We start from the raw sequence: 13301 nt of genomic DNA, 5'->3' as shown, positions 1-13301 counted from the left end.
TCCTCTAGTCAGCGATGAGTCCTCTTGGTCAAGCGAAGCTGTCCCAAGTGACCCACGATGGGCCATATATTGATCTGGAGAAATGATCTGTCGGTTCCCCCAGGCCGTGCACACATGTCCTGACCAGCCAGCCCTGAGCAAGAACGAGCTGATCCTGACCGCAGAGGCCATCATGAAGAGGAACGACTTCAAGTGTTGCAGAGACAGTTTCCTGGAGGTACGGTAGGCTTGGTGAACGCATCCGCCACCAACGGCACCCCTTTTTCACCTTTCAAGGATAAACATGTACAATACCAGGATGAATAATTTATTGAGGGTAAATTGAAATAAAAGCTCACATTGTGCACATGTATCTGAAGGAGTTGGCAGTGTTTTTTTTTGTTTTTTTTAAAGATATTTTTTAGGGCTTTTCAGCTTTAATGGGATAGGACAGTTGAGAGAGACAGGAAACGTGGAAGAGAGAGAAGGGAGGACATGCGGCACAGGACCCGAGCCGGGAATCGAACCCGGGTCCGCCGCGCAAAGGACTAGCCTTCATATGGGGCGCGCCTTACCCGGTGAGCTACCGGGGCGCCCCAGGAGTTGGCAGTGTTGTGAGACTGTAGCCATTCGGAATTTGCGATCATTCAGCAATTGGCTGTTGGAAACAAATTGTCTCAGTGGCTGTTGACTCCACACCACTCTTCCATGGCCCCATCCGTCTCTCTCTCAGAGAACTGTTCTCTCTGGGCCTGTTCTTTGACTCCCACACATGCACAGTCAAGAGGGAGTTCTACTCACTGTGTGGGCACCGACTGTTGGAGCCATTACCCATTGTGAATGCAATATGCAATCAGCTTGTTTCATTGCCAGTGACATTTTTTTTTTTTAAGATGTTTGAACAGGGCAAGGTTTTCCGTTCAGTGCAGACTCTGTGTGAGGATGAACTTTGTAAGAAGATTAAACACGTAGGCCTTTAAATAGGGCTGTGTATCGATTCGAATTTCAAGAATCGATTTGATTCCGATTCACAAGGTTCAGAATCGATTATCACGATTCAATTCGATTCGATTCAATATCGATTCGGTTAGTGTTACAAAAACTTTTATTTTTTTCTGTAACCTTAATTGACTGCCAAGTTATGCAACACATCAATACTAGGGCTGGGTATCAATACTGATTTACAAAAATGAATGAATCATTGAATGAATTAATGAACTAGTCATTCCTTCATTTATTCATTCATTCATTAAATAAAAGATCGATTTTGGGATTCATGAATCGATTCTGAATCGATTAATCGATTTTTTAAACCCAGCCCTACCTTTTAAACCTCTCTCTCTGGGGTTAGCATGGTGAAGGATAGAGAAACTCTGGGGACACAGTGAGGTTTCAGTCTCTTATTGTCAGTATAATTATAGTGAATTATCATATAAAGCTGATGTTTTTTTCCCCCCCACCACCACAATGTCCTTGTGGTGAGTCTAATGAATTTTGAGCTGACCCTCCCCTCCCCTTCCCTCTCCTCTTTCGAAGACGTTAACTGAGACAGGCTCTGAGAAGTACATGGAGGTATCGTACAAAGCATGCAGTGAGATAATGTGTGACTGAATCAATCATAACAACAGTTTGGCACACTTGGCACCTTTTAAAGACACCTGTGCTTTGCCATTTTAAGACCTTGCTTTCCAAGGCGCCTTTTACTCACACATCAAATATTTGACGTACTAATTGTGTACCCATTGTATTGTGGGAGTTTAATCAGCAAGAGATGTTGCCATGTTTGAAGAATGCATCCTTTGTGAATTTACTATAATGAGTCTCCTGTTATAATGGGCTGTTCTAATGTCAGCACGACTGTTGAATGTTAAATACCAGCTCCATGCTGCCAGCTCATGTTTTCTCTAACCGTCGAAGCGTATCTTGGTTTTTAAAGGTCAACATAGAATTGATTTCACATAAACCTTTGCCTCTGTGAATTTTAATGGTTTGTTTTTCGGTTATTTTCAATAGCATGTGGTTGACACGGCCTCTTTCTCATCTCTCCAAATCTGCAGGAGATCAAGAAGTTCATCAAAAGCATGTCTGAGAGAATTAAGAAGACCAGGGACAAGTATGGCATCAATGACAACGGCACAACAGAGGTATGTCAAAAGATGGCGTGCTATAGGAGAGCCAGCAGCTGCCTGGGAGCGTGCGTGTATGCATGCATGTGTGTGTTTCCATTATCCCGGTCCTAAATCTCTTCTGCTCACTGTCTGTTGCAGCCTAAAGTGCTGTACCAGCTGGACCGCATCACCCCTACCCAGCTGGAGAAGTTCCTGGAGACGTGCAGGGACAAGTACATGAGGTACCGGGCCAATGGCCAGGCCATGGCTGGAGTGTGACCAGAACACAACACACTCTGGTTCTGAACTCCCGCCAAGCAGAGCCAGTGGAGATACAGACTTTAACGCCAGGCCAGCACTAACACATCTCATGCAGTTAATGGTGGTTCGTAGTGATGATACTGTAGTTCTATTGGTGGTTTTCCTGCAAAGGTAGCTTACTGCTGTGTTAGTCTGGAGTAAAACGCCACAAAACATGGGCATAGGGGCGGAGCCAGCGCCTACCTTTCAAATCCCACTGCATTTGAACATATTTCATCGGGAGCGTATAATCAGGACTAAATGAAAAACTCATCCAGCCCAGAAAAGAAGAAAACTGTAGCTAGACAAGTCTAACTGGAAGTGATAACTCCAAGAAATTCCAAGTAGCCTAAATCGCACTTTATGTGCCAGATATGTTGCCGACAGCTCGCACAAATGTAGGACTTGTTAGAAATACTTAAAGTGAAAAGCTGCGGTCAGTGACCAGACCAAATCAGCCTCCCCGTACACCACACTATCTGCGCGGACCATATTATCCTCCAGCGCACAAAATCCCATTGGTGTTCACGGATATCATCTTCTTTTTTTTTAAACAGAAGTTCTAGCCGCAGTGAGAGCTTTTGGGTACTCAGATTACACTAGGGCTGTACCCAACGAATTTTGTGAGTTGACTCAGGTTCGCCTGTTCAAACCAGAGATGAGGCCGTTTCAGATGGGGAGTTATATTCCGCCTGCGTTCTCGCTCGGATCAGCGGCTGCCATCGTTGTCCTGCGCGCAGCGGGGAAAGCTGACTACAGTTCAGCTCTTGTCGCGGTCGGGCGTGTGCACGAAATGAGCATGCGCGCGACAATTTCACGGGCTCCCTGCCTTCTTCCCTCCGCTATATCAGTCTTAAGTCTACTTTTACTGCACAACAAATAGCTACGGTAATAGCCTAGGTCTTAAATTAATGATTGGCCTGTCTGACAAATCACTAGGCAGGTGAGTGGAGTGGTCTTAGCCCACCAGCGCATCTTGACAGTGGAGAAAAAAAACGACTGCTCGATTTAAAGGATCTCAGTCGACTTAAGGGTCTTCAACTGATGATTTGACTCGTTGACTTTCAGGGGGCAGCACTAGATTAGACTACTGCTAGGTTGGAGGTAAAGCCTACACGTCCACACAGCTTCCCGAAACCGGAAGATTCAATCGGCATGATTCTGTTATGAGAACATTTATATAGAGAGCGCGTTATTCTGTGTCTGCTCTTCCACAGAGCCCAGATGGAGCCAGGCTCGGCAGTAGGAGCCCTGTGCGCCCAGAGCATAGGGGAGCCTGGTACCCAGATGACCCTCAAGACCTTCCACTTCGCTGGGGTGGCCTCCATGAACATCACCCTGGGGGTGCCCCGCATCAAGGAGATCATCAACGCCTCCAAGAACATCAGGTAGGGCCACAGTTCCGGGAGAGAGAACTAATATCTCCATTGTTCCGGGTGAGTTACCGTCTCATTCATTCTGAGAATCAAGGTTGTGGACCAGTCAGCCTGACTCTTTTTCCAATTCAAGTCATGGCAACAGATAATACAGACAGACATTCGGTCGATGGTGTTGGCCCACATGGCACCTACCCTTGATTGGCTACTGCTTCCAGATGATTAGTTCAGCTGCAAAGGCTGTCTCTCCAACCACATGGTCCCATTAATGTCGTCTCTCTGTCTGGCTGTCTGTCACTCTCTCTCTCCCTCTCCCTCTCTCTCTCTCCCTCTCTCTCTCCCTGTCTCTCTCCCTCTCTCTGTCTCTCTCTCTCCCTCTCTTTCTCTCTCTCTCCAACTCTGTCTCTCTCTCCCTGTCTCTCTCCCTGTCTCTCTCTGTCTCTCTCTCTCTCTACCCCCCCCTCTCTGTCTGTCTGTCTCTCTCTGTCCGTCTCTCTCTCTCTCTCTCTGTGTCTCTCTCTTATGACGGTGAACACTTAGCATCCACAGTCAGGTTGAGTCAGCTGGGACAGATTAAGTTATTAAGTTTATCAAATGCTCAGTATAACACAAGGTCATTCTGAATTTGCAAATAAGGGCAATAATAGCAAAAATAGACAGCACTAAAACAGTGTTTTGGGTTCCTACGGTCATGAAATTCCTGGAACAGGAATTAACACAATGTTTTGGAAAAGTTTTGAATATACTCTGCTTTTGGCTATTGAATATATGTTCATGAAAATACCAAAACATGTCTAACGTTACACGAAATGCGTTCCTTGTATCACTCATTTCAAATCCAGTGCCGCGCTGCAAGGCTGCGTGAGCGTTCTTCTTCGTGCGGGTTAGGTGTTCTCCTCTCCTCCCCAGGCTCGGGGCCGAGGGGCAATCCTTTTACCACCCCGAGCCTGGGTGAGGGGTCACCCGGGCTATATATCCGGGCACACCTCCAGGAGCCATGTCACCGTTTCGCCACACTTACACGCCGCATAGTAGTGTTGCACGGTATACCGATACTAGAAAGGTACCGTGATACCCTGCTGTCAAAAACGGTACAATACCCCATTTTATTAGTACCGGTACTTTAAGAATGAGCCGTATTTCTGAGTTGGGTCGAGGCAGTGTGCCAATTAAAAATGTTCTACATATCCTTTCATAACATGAGAATCCATTATCATCTAAAATGCCCTCCCGTTCTAAGAGAATGATGAGTCTCTAAGGTGCTGAGTTCACTTCTTTCTCCTCCATTCTTCCCCTTCTATGTAAAGCACCTTGAATTGCCCTGTGGCTGAAATGTGCTATATAAATAAACTTGCCTTGCCTTCTCTCTCTCATCTCTCTCCTCTCTCATCTCTCTCCTCCTTCTCTTTCCTCTCTCTCATCTCTCTACTCTCCCTCTCTCTCCCCCTCTCTCTTCCTCTTCTCTCTTCTCTTCTCGCTCCTCTCTCCCCTCTCCTCCTCCACTCTCCTCTCTTCTCCCCTTTCCCCTCAACTCCTTCATTTTCTTTCTCTGTCTTCCCTTTCTCTCTCTCTTCCTCTCTGCTGTGTTCTTGGCTGGGCTCGCAGTTGTGGTCTTTACTGCGCTCAAAGCTTTAGTGACAGATTTGCATTGAAAGCCGTGTCCGTCCCTGGATCTGATGTGAGAGCCATCAATGTATGGGCCAAATGTGAATCGGCATCCACTGATGCTGTGGCCTTAGGCTAATGATAGACTACTGTACATTGATGCAGTCTCAAGAGGAGAATTACATCAAATCTCTCCAGGAGGTCAAGAACACCTGTGCAGATCTACTTTTTCCAGTGAGAAGAACATCATTATTCCCGAGCATAGCCAAGCAAGTCACCCCCTTCCTTGTCCAATACCAAACAGAAAAGCCAATGCTACCATTCATGCGACCAGGATGTGTGTGCCAGTGATGGTGAGGTACAGAGTCTCCCTGAGGTCCAGGCATCCGGAGGTCATGGAGGGGTGCAGCTTCTCTCAGTACCTACGATAGGATCTAGGGGGAGGAGCTGATGGAGAGGGTGCAGAGAGTGGAGGCAGCGCATGGTGTACAACAGTTTGGGGAGGCATGGAGGGTCATTAATGAGATGAGAAGTCGTAAAAGGTCAAAGGGAGGGACAGGTTGCGGGCCACAGCCCCAAGGAGAGGGTGACCTCCTGGTTCACTCACTTCCAAAATCTCCTAGGCACACACCTGACAGTGGATGGAGCTGAGGAAGAGATACCTGCATTCCTTAGGATTGATCTCACTACGATCTCAATTTTGACGATGGTCCCTTTACAGTCGGGGAGTTTGCCAAAGTGAGATCCATGCTGAAGCAGGGAAAAAGTGCTGGACCGGACAGCATTCCCCCACAGGTCTTAAAGAACTGTGATCTTGATGACATCATCCTGGAGTTTTGCAACCTTGCTCTGATGAAAAACAAAGAGTCTGATAGAGGTCTCTCTCTAACATCATCTCAGTGCCTAAATCTGGAGATCTCTCAAAACCAGACACCTACCGAGGCATCAGTTTTGACATGTATAATTGCAAAGATGTACAATGGCAGGATACTGAAGCGGATGCAGTGCGCCATTAACCCTCACCTGAGGGTGAACCTAAATGGTTTTGGAGAGGAGAGGACCGTGGCCCAGATCTTGGCCTTAAGGAGAATCATTGAGGAGGTGAAAAAGAACAACCTGACTGTGGTGCTTTATCTATTTCAAAAAGGCATTTGTCTCGATACACAGAGGCATGATGATGAAGATACTTAAAGCCTACGGTGTCCCTCCCAATCTACTCCAGGCCATAGAGACCATGTACACGGGTACAAGAGCCAAGGTGGTGACCCCAGACGGCAACATCCCGCTGTAGTCCTAATGGACCTGGACTCCATGGACAACATCAGCCTGCTCTCCGACCACGTTGAGCAAGCACAGCAGCGCCTGTGCAGAGTGGAGAAAAGAGTGCCAAGGTTGGCCTTTGGCTAAATGCCAAGAAAACCAAGGTAATCACCTACAGTATAACATCCTCCTGGACCATCCACCTCTAACGACAACAGGAGGCACTGCTCTGAGGGAAGTCAATGACTTCTAATACCTGGGCTCATGAGTCAACTCATCTGAGCAAGTCCTTGAAGTGAGGAAGGCGCTCGCGTGGAGGGCCCTGAACGACATGGCTACTGTGTGGAACTCCAACCTCCCCTGACAAATCAAACTCAGCTTCTTCTTTGCAATGAAGGCAGAGTCCGTTCTCCTACTGTATATGGCTGTGAATTCTGGACCCTGAAGCCCGCCCTGCAGAAGTCCCTAGATGTGTGCTATACCAGAAGGCGCCCCGGTGGCTCATCGGTTAAGGCGCGTACCACATTAAGTCTAGTCCTTATCGCAGCGGCCCAGGTTTGAATCCGGCCTGGGCCCTATGCTGCATAATCCTCCCCTCTCTCTCCCCCCCCCCCTTCCTCTCACTCTACACTGTCCTATAATAAAGCACAAATGCCCCCCCCCCAAGAGGGGTTTTAGAGGGGTCACCAAGAGTGAGTGAGAAAATGTTAGGATTTAGGAGAATTAGCCCGCCAATGGAGGGAGAGAGAGTGAGGATATGTGTTACGTCCCCTAGTATAAGCTCATCAAAGGTAATTATGTACCCATTCTATATTATTTCAACCAATGCCGATGAGATGATACTCAATCGCACAAGTCTTTATACATAATTTTAAACAAAATGCTTTAATAGCCTGTTAATTTTCTCATGAGAAAAATGAAGTAATGGTAACATTAATTAAATAACATTACTGGAATAATGTTATAATGATCTATTGTTTTAAATGATTTATGTTTGCGTCCGTCGACCACCATGTGTGGTGTGTCGCCTCTCACCCACGCATGTGTTGTGTGTAATTGCTGTGGAGCGAATAAACAACCCTCCAAGGTCCAGCAATTATGTTGACCTTTCCAGCAATCACTTTCCAGCAATCAATATTTATATCTTCCGCTTTATTCTGTCTGTGGGGCTCATGGAATGTCTTATCAAAGAGAAGGCGATGAAAGAGGCTACCTCAGTGTGCAAGATCCTTCAGGTGCCTTTTGATCAAGCGAGGGGTCGCAAGGATGCTTTTAAGGTTGTACATTGGATTTGCAGCAGAAGCAGCGCTCAGAAAATTGGAAAGCCAGAAGATCTCAGAACGGCAGGTGCTTGAGATAAAAATGGATTGTAAAAGCTTGTTTTGCTCCTGCTCAAGCTTGTTAACAAGACACCTGTGCATTAGCCCCTTGTTAAAAGCATGCAATGCCTAGTAAGACCCGAGACAAATGCTGGCTGATGAACTTGGTGAATTGAAAAAAAGAGAGCTAGAGTTGAGGCTGAAGCCAAATCCCTGGAGCAAGTGAGGAAGTGAATGAGGCCACTAGCAAACTTACATCATCAAAGTCCAACAGCCTCCACCGCTCAGCCAAAGAAAAGAAAACAAGTCAGCTGGTCATTGAAAAGCTAATTGATGAGAAAGAACACCCTGTTCTGTAGTAGGCTGCACATTGTAGTTAATTGCTGTAAATGAACAGTTTTAGTGCATCGTGTACAGCAGACAATGAACATGTTTCAGCCTGAGATGAAGACTGGAGGGCTGAAACAAGTTTTGTTGTCTGCTGTGTACTATGCATTAAAAGCAGTTAAACTTATTTGAGAGTGTGGATTTCCCCTTTTGTGATTATGTATGTTTTAGAATCCGCACCCATTAAGAAATCAAGACTTGTGGGGTGAGAGTGCCTTATATCCTCCTAAATAAATAAATGGGAATGTAGGCCACCTCTCCAGGTGCTACTTCAAAAGATTCTCCATGGACATGTCTTGAAGCATTGACTGTCTCTTGTGGTGCTCCTGTACCAGACACGGAGCAATTCATTGGTGTGTTATTTTACCTGTTAGGCACTTTGATTATCCCTGTGCTTAACAGGATTAAACACACTCACAACATTTAGTATTTATTTATTTTATTGATTCCTTATCTAGGGAAGCCTACACTTAATGTGAAGCACAGTACTGTAGTTAAAGGCAAAAATAATTGTTCAATGAATTAAACATCCAACATTCTGATTACAGTAATACTTGAAATTGGAAATGCAGTTATTCAGTGTCCGGCTATGTTTGACTCAAAATAATGTTCTGTTACCTCCTCAATGCTATTGCTTTCTTGAGCATTGACATAATTATTGTAGCACTTTGTTATTTGTTTGAAAGATGTGTCTACAGTCCTTTGCCCTTCTTAGTCCAAGGCTTTTAGATAGACAAACCAACAAAAAAAACTCATTTAAAACTTCTTTGCATCATTACTTTTAAATTAATAAATGTGGCAAATGCTGACATTCACAATTCAAGATTAGTGAAAGTAAAAGAGTTTGGGTGCCATAATGAGGCTGTTAATCCAGTGGGCTATGCCCTAGGTGGTGTAGCACAAATGGCACGGAATGTGGAATAAGTTCTTGCTACACTGCCTTTCTTAGGGCATAAAACGTTTTTAAAAAGTTTTGAAAATGCATTGCTAATTGGAGACAGATGTGTTGAGTCAGAGGTGGTAACTGAGAAATGTGTTGTCAGCTGTGACAGATGTGTTGAATTTCTTCTGTCGTCCCCTCAGCACACCAATCATCAGCGCCCATCTGGACGTGGAGGACGACGCAGACTTCGGTCGGCTGGTCAAGGGGAGGATCGAGAAGACTCTTCTTGGAGAGGTGCTTGTTGTTTTCGTCGCTCACCCTTCAGATTTCTCTGTCACAGTCCATGACAGTGAATACCTACCCAGTGGATGCAGTTATTCAGATTATTGACATGATGACTTATGTTGCCCTAAAATACTGAAGTTAAACAATCAGCATTTCTGAACTTTTTGTATTGAAATGACTGAGCCTTGATTCAATGTCTTATGAGTTTGATGACAGTTTTAATGAATGGAAACCTGTTCCTTCTGCAGATTTCAGAATACATAGAGGAGGTGTTTTTACCAGATGACTGTTTCATTCTGGTCAAGCTGTCACTGGAGAGGATCAGACTACTTCGTTTAGAGGTATGACTTTGTTATGTACCCTTTGGTATGTACCCTTTGATGTTCATTGATGCTAGCTAGATTGCTAAAGTGGGTAATGTGATTGACAGGTGACATGAATGACGGGACAGTCATGACAAGTTTTGATTGGATAAACCGTCCCAATGTTAAAATGTCAATGGGAATTCCAATGTAAGCACTTTGAGAACTTGCTAAGATAGTAAGGAAGTTGCACCACAAGGGGGCGGAAACACCTGTCAAGATAGGGGTTCTAACAAACTATTGTTGCCAGCTACGATGGGGTGACCAGGAGGTTTTTCCAAGGACTTATACACCTTAGGCAGGGCATACATGAGTGTCCCTTGAGTGTACTTGATTATTAGGACCATGAGGTCTAGAGAGGCCTTGTTCAAAATCTCACACCATTTGGTGCAGATTCTCGACACTTGCGGGTCCCAGGGTAGGGGCCTTCTGGATTCTCAAGCCCTGGGAATTCATCTCGCGCTAACATATTCGCTCAGGGTAGTGCCATCAAGTTGTAGTCTGGTTGCCTTCAGTGAAAGGTGTTTCAACCTTTTGATGAGGTCATCGCCACTGAAGGAGGAAGTGTCAGGTAACTCAGCATGAGGAAAAATAATCTTCTCAATGTCTTCTTCAGAGTACAATAGGTATGGGTCTGCGTTATAACATCCGTATTGCCTCTAATCTCAGTAAATGCGGCCATATCGAACCACTCGGAGAGAGAAAAAAAGAGTGGTGGCAGCAAACAGACAGAATAGTCAAAATAGAATCCCTGCAGGAGCAATAGTTTTATCCGCTATTGAGTGTAGACTCCCATTTTGTCATCTATGTACCCTGTATTTTACATCCTTTTGATGTATACATATATATCTTTCCTTGATGACCATGGGATTTGTTTTGGGCTCTGTGTTTGTACTGTATATGTACATGTATATTTATCTGCATGCTTTATATAATGGGGCTAATGGGATAATTGTCCTGATTGTTTTTGTGCCAGCCTCTCTCCTGGGGATGACACACTGGCTGATTGCCCATTTATAGCCAACAGCATGCAGCTGGTACTAGGGCTGATGATGGTCTGAATGACCGAAACGTTCTTGTCTTTTCACTTGCCACTTTGCACATTTTCTCTATGCATTAAAAACCCATATTTTTGTATCTTGGATGCCTCCTCATTTTCAACAGTGTGCAGTTCCTCATTTTGATTTTGCACCATTTTTAACTTGTGGCCATCCACAATGATATGAATCGATAACTGACGCGGCTTCTAGGTGATGTGTCCATTGGTACAGTAGCATGAAATTTAGAGAAATCAGGAAGGCTAGTTAAGGCTAGTTTGCTACAACACAGCTGTTTAAGATCAGATGTGATTGCATTTGCATCTTTTCCCGAATAATGAGGAATGAGGGTAGGAAAAATATCAGTTTCCATAGCATTTGTGCTTTCCAGAATAAGGGGATTCGAGTACACTTATGGGCACCTACACACAGATTACAATTGACCAGTATATGTTGTCCTTGATCTCGAGGAGGGAAAAATAATGTCTGTATTTCCATGACAGAGCTCACGTTGTCAGAACCATAGACAGAACTGTCCGCCATGTAGGCTATGGATTGTTGCATGCACACCGGTGATGTTGACTTTAGATCATAAACAGGAAATGTAGGCTATTTGTCCATTGCGCAAAAGTAACAGGTAACAAGCCCGTTTAAATTTCAGCAACTGTAACTGCATTATTTTACTTCAAAAAGTAATTTGTTACATTACTAGTTACCGCCAAAAGTAGTGGAGTTACAGTAACGCGTTACTCCAAACACTGAAGATAAATGAGAGATTATAGAAGTGGCAAACCTGACTGGACCATTACTGTATACTGTAGGGTGATGACCAAATCTGAAAACACTCTGGTGCTGAAAGAGAACATGTTATAAGTGTGTTATAAGACTAAGAGCAAGAAACTACAGTAATGTACATTATTTTATATCAAAGGTATAATTCCCAAATTACAAACACAGGAAACGATAGCGGAATTGATACAGAATCCATATTGGAATCAGAATTGATAGTCTTAATAGCCAACCCTACTCACTGTTGAAGCATGTCTGTTCTCTCATCCTTGTGTGTCCAGGTGAATGCAGAAACCGTGCGTTACTCCATCTGTATGTCAAAGCTGCGTGTGAAACCGGGGGATATTGCCGTGCACGGTGAGGCCGTGGTCTGTGTGTCTCCTCGGGAAAACAGCAAAAGCTCCATGTATTACGTTCTGCAGACTCTCAAAGAGGACCTCCCCAAGGTGAGCACTGCTGGGAAATCATACCCTGACTGCATTTGCACTGTGGATGGTGTTTGTTTTATCATTGCAGACTTTCCCTCAGGACATACTGAGTCCCATGTAGCCTACTACAGTAGTTAAGTCAAGGTTATTTGATATTTCATACGACAGGCATAGACTCAATGTGCTTCAATAATAGACAGACATCATACATGACAAAAACATAAAATAGAAAATGAGAATGTATTACAAATATAAAAGCTGGATAATAGGTAATAAATATGAAATGCGTATTAACATTAATATGTGTTAAGACATAAGTGTTAATAATAGCATTATAAACAGGTTTATTGATAGATTATAAGACATAAGAAACGGTATCAGTTTATAAACTAATTAAGAATGTTAATAAAAGCCTTATTAGTTTCCTATACATACTTATTAGCCATTAATTATGCAATTATTTTGCACATTACAATGCATTATGCAGCTACTGGAAGTGAGAACAGTGCCTTATTAAAGGACAGGTTCGGAATTTAGCGTTATATATAAACCATGTTCTAAGGTTATTTACGATCATATACAATGGCCGATATCAAAGTTTCATCAAACAGTGCACTCTCGAGATATAACCCGTCGCCGCTAACACACTCAATGGATCCATAGGTGCATAGACAAAATCCCTCAAAAACACCATACACTCTTGTTTTCAAAGACGGGAAACTCACTGTGTGGTTACTGGTGTCGGTTGATGTTCTGGCAAAAAAATGTGTATTCTTTGTTTGTTTGTTTGTTTATTTGGATCCACCATTAGGCACTGCAATATGCAGTACTTCTATGCTTTCTATGCTGTTTGTCTCTCCCTTGCGTTCCTCTACCTCTGGGATTCTCTCTGGGATTAGGTGGTAGTGCAGGGAATTCCAGAGGTTTCCAGAGCTGTCATTCACATTGACGAGCAGAGCGGCAAGAGAAAATACAAGCTCCTGGTGGAGGGGGATAATCTGAGGAGCGTCATGGCAACCCATGGAGTCAAGGGCAGCAGAACCACCTCAAACAACACCTATGAGGTAAATGCCAGCACTAGTGAAATGGGATAAAGAATCTTTGAAGTCCTGTAATTATTTCTAATTCTACAAGTCTATACCAATCTCTCCGACTCGTAAGAAAGAGCTCATGGACTCTCTCT

General features: G+C 44.2%; 1 protein-coding gene across 1 annotated transcript in view; it reads left to right on the top strand.

The window, feature by feature from the left end:
• polr3a (polymerase (RNA) III (DNA directed) polypeptide A) overlaps positions 1 to 13301 on the top strand; it is a 31812-nt gene that overhangs the window by 17148 nt on the left and 1363 nt on the right. Inside the window, exons 21-28 of the mRNA XM_084456290.1 lie at positions 104 to 217; positions 2037 to 2123; positions 2247 to 2329; positions 3605 to 3775; positions 9418 to 9511; positions 9751 to 9843; positions 11972 to 12136; positions 13018 to 13182. Coding sequence (XP_084312416.1) covers positions 104 to 217; positions 2037 to 2123; positions 2247 to 2329; positions 3605 to 3775; positions 9418 to 9511; positions 9751 to 9843; positions 11972 to 12136; positions 13018 to 13182 — 972 coding nt within the window. The remainder of the gene's footprint in view (positions 1 to 103; positions 218 to 2036; positions 2124 to 2246; positions 2330 to 3604; positions 3776 to 9417; positions 9512 to 9750; positions 9844 to 11971; positions 12137 to 13017; positions 13183 to 13301) is intronic.

Source organism: Borostomias antarcticus (assembly GCF_949987555.1).
Source record: "Borostomias antarcticus genome assembly, chromosome: 22".
NCBI lineage: Eukaryota > Metazoa > Chordata > Actinopteri > Stomiiformes > Stomiidae > Borostomias > Borostomias antarcticus.
The sequence above is the reverse complement of the archived record's forward strand: the minus strand, read 5'-3'. Positions and strand labels throughout refer to the sequence as shown.